The sequence below is a fragment of the Nuphar pumila genome, chromosome 7 (genome assembly GCF_984573655.1).
Source record: "Nuphar pumila chromosome 7, dmNupPumi1.hap1.1, whole genome shotgun sequence".
Lineage (NCBI taxonomy): Eukaryota > Viridiplantae > Streptophyta > Magnoliopsida > Nymphaeales > Nymphaeaceae > Nuphar > Nuphar pumila.
The window spans coordinates 30,670,447-30,681,877 of NC_143255.1; the positions used below are offsets into that span (position 1 = coordinate 30,670,447).

The 11,431-nt window shown below is 39.0% G+C and overlaps 1 protein-coding gene across 7 annotated transcripts; it reads left to right on the forward strand.

The window, feature by feature from the left end:
* Positions 1–476: 476 nt before the first annotated feature.
* On the forward strand, positions 477–9,617 carry LOC149831740 (binding partner of ACD11 1-like). 7 transcript variants are annotated; one of them, XR_016433049.1, is made up of 8 exons: positions 477–578; positions 1,268–1,371; positions 1,811–1,886; positions 4,549–4,614; positions 4,732–5,105; positions 8,088–8,211; positions 9,268–9,472; positions 9,576–9,617. XR_016433049.1 is itself a non-coding variant. In XM_090012200.1 (7 exons), exons 1-7 carry the CDS (start codon positions 570–572, stop codon positions 9,286–9,288), a joined length of 774 nt encoding a protein of 257 aa, XP_089868326.1. In that variant the 5' UTR covers positions 477–569; the 3' UTR covers positions 9,289–9,617. The 7 variants fall into 7 exon arrangements, 4 of the variants coding, with proteins under 4 accessions (XP_089868326.1, XP_089868328.1, XP_089868329.1 ...); XR_016433051.1 differs by having other exon boundaries at positions 9,268–9,409; positions 9,568–9,617; XR_016433050.1 differs by having other exon boundaries at positions 9,268–9,409; positions 9,572–9,617.
* Positions 9,618–11,431: the final 1,814 nt, after the last annotated feature.

The window sequence follows — 11,431 nt, forward strand, 5'->3', positions numbered from 1 at the left end:
AATTATACTCGGTTCCATGTATTAATCAGACATTCAGTTCCTGACCCTGGTCTTAATCGGTTCTTCTTATTTATCACCACACCCAGACCCTATCGGGTTTGGTTCAGGTCGGATCCGGTTAAACCAGACCCCTAGTCAAGAATGCACCCTCTAATAAGAAATAAGAGGAGGATTTTTAACGTGGGTTCAGCAGTAATAACAAATAAGACCAGCCCAAAGGGGACTGCGGTTCGACTCAGCAAGCTTTGTAAAGGTCAGTTCACTCAAAGATACCGACTCGGACACATATCCAATTCGTCAATAGTCGGGAAAATCGGTGCTTGTACTTTTGCTGGTAGCACTGTAGCACGGAAGGATAGGTATTTTAGTAATTTGATTATAAGGGAGACAGCGTAGCCGCAGCCACGGGCAGGTAAAGAGTGTTATGAGGGAAATGGGAGGTATAAATAGCGGGGGCGAGAGGGAAGGAAGGAAGGTGGCCGGAGATCTGGGTGTTCCGGGGAGCAAAGGAGCGTCGGATCTGGGGAATCCACAGAGCGACATTCCTTCTTGGACACGCTTCCTGCTGCATGGAGGTGGTAAGCTCAAATCTCAAATCTCTCTCTCTCTCTCTTTGTGAAGAGAAAAAGGAGAAAATTTCGGATCCATGAGCTCTGTAGTACTCTTTCTCTCTCTCGTTGTATCTGTTCGTGAAGAGAAAAAGGAGATTTTAGAATCTATGAGCTCTGTAATCTTCTCCCTCTTTCTTGTGTGTGTTCGTCGCATGCGCGTCAAGGGAAAAAAGGAGAAATTTTCGAATATGTGCTCTCTCTCTCAAAAGGAAAAAGGAGATTTTCGGATATATGAGCTCTGTAATCTTCCCCCTCCTTCTTGCGTGTGTCAAGAGAAAAAGGATAAAATTTCGTCTCTCTCTCTCCTTTGTGAAGATAAAAAGAGAATTTTTCGGATCTATAAGCTCTGAAATCCTGTCTCCCCTCTCCTGCCTCTTTCGGAAGGGGGAAAAGATAGGTTTTCCGACCTATTCTTCAAATGAAAATAAAAATCTGAAAAGAAAGCTTTTTCTCGACCTATTTCAAGGGATTAGTTTAGTCTTTGTTTATGATACTCGTTTCTTACTGTTATTAGTAAGAAAATTTCAGATCTACGAGCTACTTGTGTCGTCACTTTGTGCCTTATTTTTTAACTAGTTTTCGTTGGTTATTCTGGTGGAAACTCGTTTTTTCTGGTTTATTTTACTGAGTTTTTGTTGATTTTCTGGAGATTGCAGACGAGGATGGTACGGGTGGCAAACCTTTCTGCCCTAGCGGGAGAACGAGAGGTTCACGAGTTCTTCTCATTTTCGGGAGAGATAGAACACGTCGAGCTTCATAGGTGAGTGAAAATTTCATTTTTCTTCTTCCACTAAAAAAATCCATTTTTCCATAAAATTTCTATTGCCTTATAATAAATTTTGTGTTGACTTACAATTTTCTAGTGTAATCACCTAATGATCTCGTAGCATCATTATTGTAGGCAGCTATTTTTTACTATTTAAATTATTATAATTCAATTTTTTTGGAACATTTGGGCTTTCTATGGTTGATATTATTTCTATGCTTTTATTTTCTTTAGAATTTAAAAGTCTGATGTAAAGCTTCTCCTTTTTTAAGCTTTTGGCGTTTTTGGGTCATTCGTTGATTTATAGTTGTTTTGTTGCTTTTTCCCCTTCTGAATTCTTTAACAGCTGAAATTATAGCATGTATTAGGTTCATTTCCCCTGAAAGTCTTCTAAGTTGTTTTTTCTTTTTCTTGTTTTGTTTTGTTTTTGCAGAGATGTAGGCGAAACAAAAGTTGCACTTGTTACATTTAAAGATCCAAAGGCCCTTGAGATCGCATTACAGTTATCTGTATGTGTCCTTTTTCCTTTTATTATGTTTGTTATTATAAAAAAGTAAAATATAAGATTGTGAATTATCTCGTACATTAAGAAAGAGTATTCACATTGCAATTTATTTAGTTTTCTTTTATCATTTTATCATGCATATGTTAGTTCCCTCCATTTTTTGAAAATAGGATCTCTTGGGGCTCACTCCCTTGCTTCATGTTAGAAACCGCTTCCTTGAACCTTTTGAACATTGGATATCTCATTTAGATGTCATGGTGTTACCTCAGAAGACAACAAGAGCTCAATACTGTGGTGAAATTATTATTATTTTCTTTTTAAAACTTCATTTTCAGTTCTGTAAGTCTTCATGGTGCAAACCTTATTTGCTAGCCTTTATAGGGGTAGAAAAAGGAGAGAAGTTGATGAGGAGAGAAGTAGGAAGTTGAGAAAATAAAACAATTGGAAAATTAGTCGAAAAAGGGAAAAATAAATGTGGGTATTGGAAATGTAGAGTTTAATAGAATTTTAGATGGTGAAAGAATTAAAAATAAGACAGCAACCTTTATCCATTTTTGGATGAAAGGTTGGTGTCTGCATATGAATAAGGAAACTGACTTATTATTATCAAAACATCTATTTCTATGTAAGGTTTGGTACTTTAGTATGATGAGGTATATGACTTGTTAACATTTCCAAATCATCTATTTCATAATGTGAAATTCTATGGCCTTGGGATTGCCTGTTAAATAAAATTGTGTCTTTCTCATGGTCTGCGTACTCATCTGATTTACTTTTTTTCCTCCTAAGCAAGTCACCAATATAGTAGATTTTTTTGAAAACATTGTGTTCTTGGTGTTCTTTTTTTTTTTTTTGAAAGGCAAGATGGGGTTAGGCAGACCCCTACCGGTTATACAACTATACCATTGGGTTTTGAACCTGCAACATCCCAACACAAGGTGACATGCACTAGCTGCTCTTCCTTTTTTAACACAAGGAAAACAGAAAATCTTGGAAAGTACCAGGACTATTTTGGGAAAATATTCTTCTTTTAAAAAGAATTTCAGTCTATCAATGCATTTTAATTTGACAATGCATTTCTTTATGTCTTTGACACATCTATTGTAAATAGCACACAGTTTTCCTGTTTTTCTAAAAATTTTATTTTAGAGATTTGCCTGAGATTTATAGATAAACCTATAATATCCCGTAAAATAGCCTTGTGAACAAAGGACATGTTGGTTTTGACATATTTGGAGTCTTTCATGATCATTATGACCAACACAGTAATGGAACATGCACAAATTGATGTTGGCTACTTTGGAACAAGTGACTTTTCCTTTTAACACATAAATTTGTATGTAGGGCTGCAGATTGGTCAGAATGCAACCATAAAATTAGTTTTTCAAAACGAGAATCTATAATGATGGTTCTTGTACTTAATATTGATAACTACTCATCCAAGTGTTTCATGCTAAGTCACACAGACTCGGCTAAAAGGTCGACGCACCCACGTCTCCCATACCCGACACGCATGCGGCTTCAGATACGGGGTGGACACAGTCAACTAAGTGTCAGACTCAGTCAACGCACCGGGGCTGAGTCTATTTTTGTCCATTTATGATTGTTATATATATATATATATTGTCAACTTTGACTGGTCAACTTATTGCTGTAAAATTTACAATCTTATTATTGTTATATATATATATATATATATATATATATATATATATATATATATATATATATATATAGCGGTGTCCCCGTGTCCAAATTTTTTTAAATTACTGTGCACCCGTGTCACACCCGTAACCGTACCCACACCCATGTGACATAGGTTTCATGCCAGCCATGGGTTTATGGTGACAAATTATGAAATATGTATTCCCTAAGTAGGGATAATTGATGTTACATTGGAAGCACAGTGAACTGCTAGAAAGGCAAGAAACGAACTACTGCTATTGATGCTGACATAAAACTTTTGCCAGGGATCTGGCATGTCCCCAGTTAGAGAAATGATGCTAAGTGGCTGGCTGCTCTGAAATCTGATTACTTATATCCCTGGTTCCAGATATCCTCCATTTGCATAAAACAAAAGTCTGAGAGCAGATGGGTTTTCATGTATGGTATTGTCTCTCAGTTAAAAAGCAAATAATTAATATTGTTACAGGTTGGCTCTGAGATAAAAATCAAACAATTAATGTTCTAGGTGTTATATTCTCTTGAAAGCTTTTTCAGGCAGTGGGCTGCTTTTTTAGCTCATGTACGGTACTCTTCTAATGAAAGGGTCATGTTCTTGTTTGGCCTTTACAGATGCAGTCAGTTGGTTGCAACTGGTAGACTGACTTCTATACATGTGGCCATGATGATATCATCTTATTTATGTTCTTGATGCTAAAATGAACAATTGTAAAATTACTGTTACTGTGATGCAATGATCTTCTCTTCTCCCACGTGCTGAATATGGAGATTTTCTTTCTTGCAATTTGTGGTGAGAATTGGTTGTCTATGACCAATTTCATGGTTCATTGCCAGAGTATTCGCTTCAAGGCTGGGAATTAGACATTTTATTTTATAGCTCAAGGATGTGCTGGTTCTCAGTTATGTTTCTATCAGGTTGTTTTCTGACGAAAGCTTTATCTATCGTGGCACTTGTAAATGTTTTCCTTTCACGAATGTTGTAGGGTGCAACGATAATAGATCAGATTGTGAGAATAACGCCTGTTGAGAACTATGTGCCTAATATTGAGGTAAGAGGAAATTCCAAACTTTTGCTTATATTTTTCATGTATGTCTACAAAGTTTATGCATAAAAAGTTCATCAGATGTTTGGATTCAACATTCTCATATGCTTCCCTTTCTTGCAGAATAGAAATCCTGCACCTGCTCCTGCCCCATCCCCTGCATCTCCTCCTGTCAACAATGCTCGGGTATATGTTAGCAAAGCACAAGATGTTGCGAAAACAATGTTAGCTAAAGGATCTGCTATACGGCAAGATGCTGTCAACAAGGCTAAAGCCTTCGATGAGAAACATTGTCTGACAGCCAATGCATCTGCTAAGGCCATTGAGTTTGATCGGCGGGTTGGTTTAACAGAGAAACTGAATGTTGGAATCTCAGTTGTTAATGAAAAAGTGAAGTCAGTGGATGAAAGACTGCACGTATCAGACAAGACGATGGCAGTTCTAATGGTAGCAGAAAGGAAGTTGAATGACACAGGCTCAGCTGTTAAAACTAATAGGTAATTTTTGAATATTTACATTGTTTCTGCCATTTATGATTTTGAGACAGCTCAAAATATTCTTTGTTGTCAAAATGATCTAAAGGATACATCAATTTGTCTGGCGCAGTGGTCCATAACAATACACAATCACCATTGGAACTTGGCTCAACGTCGCCAGCCTACATTGAGCTAGTCAATAGAAGATCTACTCCTAGTCACCAGTTAATGTTATCAAATCTTCTCAACCCATGCAAGCCTATTAGAGTATTCAAACTCGTGACTCTAATATGAATAACAGCGTGATGTGAATTCATGTAAACAGATAAATAGAGACATGTATTCATGCATATACAGAGTTCTAGCCATACATTCAGTGCACATTATCTACATAAATTAAGTCAATCCTAAGGAAACGTTTTTTAGGGAAAATGCTGTAATTGTCTCTTAGACATCTTAAAACTCTGGAAGCTATGTCACATGGACTCGGCAAACTGGGTGCCGCACCCGCGTCAACGCGGGTGCGTGTGGGGCACCCGGTGCGGTCAACGGGACCCTGGGTGCGTTGACCGCACCCAGGGTAATTTGTGTCTAATTTTTGGACAAAAAAATGCTCCCGAGTCTTGACTTTTCTTCTGGCGAACACATAGAGAGAGAGAGAGGGGAAGGATGTGGCAGGGGGCTGTCGGCCTTCCGGCGAATGCAGAGAGAAAGGGAGAGGGCACGACAGGGAGCCGACGACCTCCTGTCGGCCCTTCGGCAAACAGAAGAAGGAGATGAAGAAAAAAAGAAGAAGAAGAGAAGGGGAGAAGAAGGAGATGCATACCTGAGAGAGAGTCGGTGTCGTCGTCAGCGCCGGGGTTCGGTCGCACGCCGAGAGCGAGAGAGAGTGCACAATCGAGAGGGAGAGGAGGAGGAGCGCAGGGGTGAGGGCTCCCTCTTCACCCTTGCAAATCGGGAACTTTTTAACGCCCGCGCAGCCGCGGGCCTTCATCCCCCCCCCCCCTCTGCTGATAAGGGGGTTTTCCCTGGACTCGGTTCCGGTTCGGGTCCGGATCCGATTCTTTTTTTGTAAAATCGTGACCGCATCCAGGGTCATTTATGTCCAATTTTTGGACTATATATATATATATTGCTGCACCCCCACACCCAAGTTTTTTGAAAGTGTCGCACCCGCACCCATGTGACATAGTTGAGTAATGGGAAGTTGAGAAGTTAGTTTTTAGGGTGTATAGGTTTTAGTATTAGTGACACCAATTATGCATATGTGTGAGAATCTAAGTCACACGGACTCGGCTAAGGAGCTGTCGCACCCGAGTCGACACGCCCGACACGGGTGCGGATTCGGGTGCGGCTTCGGACTCGACCCGAACTCTGTCAATGCCGAGTCGGACTCGGTGAACGAGTCGAGGCCGTGTCCGTCCACATTTTGGGCTCGGTCAACTTTGACCGAGTCAAAAAATGTCCATTTCGATTTTTAAATTACGTTTTGGATTCGGGTCGGGTCGAGTTCGGACCCGACCCAGATCCAAATTTCTTTTGCAGCCGAACCCTAAAATGGGTTTATTGACAGGGGGAGGGGCTTACCCTTTCGATTTTGCCTCTCTCCCTTAGCCCCTGCAGCTTTCTTTTACACCCATGCCAGTGATCCAGACTCCGGCGACGGTACGCACAGGCAGCCACCGTCTCCCCCTCCGTCAACACTCAACAGGTATGTCGACCTTCCTGCACCCTCTGCTCGCATAAGAGGGGCTCGGCCCCTCTCTGTGCCTCCTATTCATAAAGGAGGGGCTTGGCCCCTCCTTGTTTCGTTTATGTCAGGCAGCCCCCCCCCCCCCCCTCGCACCCTCTGCTCGTAGAAGAGGATCTCGACCCCTCCCTGTGCCTCCGATTCATAGAGGAGGGGCTCAGCCCCTCCTCGTTTCCCTTTTATCGTAGGGGTAAGAATAGGAGTGGGGGAAGGAGGGGGCTCGGCTGAAAGGCCGATCCTTGCCCCGCCGAACAACAGGGGAAACGAGGAGGGGCCGACCCCCTCCTCATTTTCCTTTTGTTCGGCATGGGTAAGAAGGAGTGGGGGAAGGAGGGGGCTCGGCTGACAGGCCGAGCCTTGCCACGCCGGACAAAAGGGAAACGAGGGGCCAAGCCCCTCTTCTGCGAGCAGAGGGTGCAGGGAGGGGGTCCAAAAGATTTTGACTTGGAAGGAGAACATAATTTACATACTCTCAACATGGACTACCTCGATCTTGTTCTTTCCTCTAATTCAGAAGATGAGGCAGATTTATGATAAGTTTTATTGTTTATCACACTCACAAGCTTCTTTATGTGTTATATTTTGGTAAGTTTGTGTTGTTAAGAATTGTTTTTTTATTTTATCTTTAAAATTTACAATCTTTATGTGTTAATTTATTGTTATATATATATATATATATATATATATATATATATATATATATATATATATATATATATATATATATATATAGCCGAGTCCCCGTGTCCAAATTTTTTGGAATTGCGCCGCACCCGTGTCGCACCCGCACCCATGTGGCATAGGTGAGAATGCTATTAAACTGGAAGTTGAATGGAGCTTTTTCAATGCATTTTCATTTTATGTGAATCTTTGTGGGAATGAACTATTAACCGCAAATTGAATGGAGCTTTTCAATGTGTTTTCATTTGATGTTAATCTTTGTGGGTGTGAACTATTAACTGCAAATTGAATGTAGTTTTTCAATGTATACTCATTTTATGTTAATCTTTGTGGGAATGAACTATTAACTCCAAATTGAATGGAGCTTTTCAATGTGTACTCATTTTATATTAATCTTTGTGGGAGTGAACTATTAACCGCAAATTGAATGTAGTTTTTCAATGTATACTCATTTTATGTTAATCTTTGTGGGAATGAACTATTAACCAAAAATTGAATGGAGCTTTTCAATGTGTACTTATTTTATGTTAATCTTTGTGGGAATGATTTGCTACCGATTTAATGGTTTTCAGATATGTAACCGTTGGGGCATCTTGGCTTAACGGTGCCTTCAGCAAGGTTGCAAAGGCTGGCCAAGTTGCGAGTGTGAAAACAAGAGAGAAGTTTCAGCTAGCTGTTTCCAACTTAACTGCTAAGGTGCGGTCGGTACCCTTAAAATCTTTTCACTCTTCCTAGATTTTCTTTGCACGTACCAAGGAAAAAGTGGTTGGTAAAACGTACATACAAGAATTTGAGGAAAATTAGGTAAAAAATGAAGAAAAAGTTGGTGACCAATCCTGTTTTCTTCCGAGGATGTAATGTTATTTCACCATAGTAGCACTTCGTATCCATTAAAAACTCACTGTCGGTAGTTTCCAAATTGTTTAGACTCTCTCTCTCTCTCATGGATGACGGTCACCAACCACCACATCCCTTTGGTCTTTCGTATTTTTTTTTTGCATGTGTTTAGGAAAAAATAGTTACCATAAGTACATGTCATGGATGAATTTGTGGAAATTTAAAAAAAATGAAATTGAATAAAAAGTTGGTGGCTGCTATTCTTGTTTTTGCCAAGAATGCGATATTACTTCACAATTGTGGCCAATGTTGTTGAAATAGAATCAAATTGGCCTGAATCTGATTTGAATCCAATCAGTACTCCTCCAATTGATTGAAAATCGGCTTGAATAGGGGTTCTGTAATCTTTTTTAATATATTGGGCTAATTATGATATTTGTTTGCTATTATATTTTTTAGAATATTCAATGTGTCTTTTAGAATTTGATAACCTCCAAGTTATCATTTACTTCACCTCTATAATTTTCTTTTTTTAGATAAAATTTCCTGATTATTTTGTTTTTTCAGTTATTTATGATTTTTTGAATTTTTAAATGCCAAAACGATTTGATTCAGGCTGATTTTCTAAGTCGTTTTGAAACCATTTCTGGTCATTGATGGTAGCAACAAGCACCAATATGGTTTTTTTCAAATTGTTTTGAGTCTCTCTCTCTCTCTTAGCCACCAACCTTGACGAACTATTGGTTGCTGATGGGCCGCACCCAGCTACCAACCACCTGTAGAAGAGATGTTTGTGAATGGTCCCTTGGTTGCTTGTCTACAATGTTTGGTGGAACAGAGATCTCTTACAGTTGGTTTGCAGCTGCCATTCCGTTTTTAATTTATTATGGCTTTTTTTTTTTGGTTTTGAAACAGGAATCGACAATAAGTGCATGACGATGACAACCATCCAAGCTGTTGTTGGTGGGGTCCGTGCCATTTCGATCAAGGTGGTGCGAAGAGAAGTGTCGCTTGCTTTTCACATGTGATGCTCTCTGTATCCCACCAAGTGAATGCGGTGTGCCTCTCTCTCTCTCTCTCTCTGTTCTTGGGATGCTCATGTTTGGGATGAGTGTGTGCTGTATGTATTTTTTTTTTTCCGATTTTGATTTATTAATAGCGTGGTCATTTTTTTGTTTGTTTTATTGAGCTGTCATTTGCTACTTATATTTCAAGGAAGAAAGTGATTAAAGCAATACTGGACTTCAACAACAAAAATTTCTGCAGATGCCTCTCTTAAGTGTACAAAGTCATCCTTTAAGATTATGCTCGGAGTAGCATATAAATCTTGTCTTATGATCCGTGGTGATGCCTATTGGCGCGAGTGAGAAATTTCGTTTTTTCTTCTTGACATTCTTGTTTAACATTTCACAAAAAGTGAAAATATCTATAAAAGTGTGACAAATCCAATTTGCTTATTGTGAATCTGGACGTAATTTATGGCACTTTTCGGTTTTGCTTATATTATTAATCATTCCTGTTTATGATATACCCATTTTCACAACGATTTTTAGGGAAATGGACGATTCCGATTATGAACTAAATCGCCAATTTTTAACCAGAAAATGACGGTGTTACGAAAATATTAAAATCGTATTAACAATATAAAAAAATAATTTTAACCATTTTTTTTAAATATTAAAAAAATATGCCAAATCAGCTTGGATTTTTATCGATTTTTGGCCGATATGATACGACCCGATACTGACAACATTGGTTTTCACTATGTTTTTTGCCGAAGACAATTTTGGGGGTTGTTTGTGTAGGTGTGACTTAAATACTTGTGTCTTCCTGGTGAGATGACCTGACACGCTCGGACACGCTATTATTTTCTGCTTTAATATTTTTAGTCATTTTAAATAAATATTTCATTAAGTGCACTAAAATAATATGCCAAATCCTAGCCTAGTCCTGCCTCCCGGCCCAGTTAAAAAAAATAAAAATTTAAAAGCCCAATCCTAGCCTAGCCCCGATTCCATATGAAATAGATTTTTATCTATTTTTGTAGCCCAGCCCTGATTGCAGCAAATAGTTTGATTTGTTCATATGAAATAGATTTTTATTAATAATTGTCATCATTTTTTATTTTATCTCAAAAAACAATTTTTCGGAGGCACTGCCCCGGAACCCCAGACTATCACACCAAATTTTTTTTTTTGCTACACCCCTGTTTGCCCCCCCCCCCCTGAATCCTAGCTACTCCCCTGTATCTCACCTCGTTTGACCAGGAGATGGAGGACATGAAACGGTAAAACTCGTGTAAAGACGGGGTTGGGGATAGACTTACGCTTTTCCTTGCCTTGCCCTCGATCCTCGTTAGTAAAATTACTAAAATACCTTTAAGGATGGCAGTGGATAGGAGAAAAATGGGGAGCCTTGCCTCACCTCATTTGGATTGAAGATGGAGGACATGAAACAAGGATGAAAGTTAAAATCAAAACCCGTCAGAATTTTGAGACAAGGTGGGGATGGAGACCTTGTCCTCCTCCTCCACGCGGGTCCACTGCCATTCTTACCTATGATAGGAATAGCAACATCTACAATAGGCACTATTGGTAGACACGAGGAAAAATTTATTTCTTTTAACCGTAATTTCAAGAATCACCTCCCGTTTTATGAATTTTCTGATATATTCATTGGATTCTTGAAAACTGTCAAATATACACGTGGGGGTTAAAGTGCATCATATTGGAAAATGTGATTTTTTTTTTCAGTTTAAAAAAAAATCATATAGGAGCCAATCTTTTGCAATTAATTCAAAAGATGGCCTCACTTTTTAAAAATTTAAGATATTACCATATTTTTTTTTTAAAATTACCAAATAAGAACTTCAAACCAACATCTATATTCTTCTTTGGGGCAGCAGAGCAGGCATGGGTTTGACTCCATAAAGTATGCGTGTCTTTAATTGGTGAGACACATGGATACGAGGCCGCGTGATGCAGGTTGGACCCAGAAGTTTTGAAAAAGTGGACACGAGGACACCATTTTTTAATCAATACAAAACTTATTTTTGATTTTTTAATATTATACAATATAT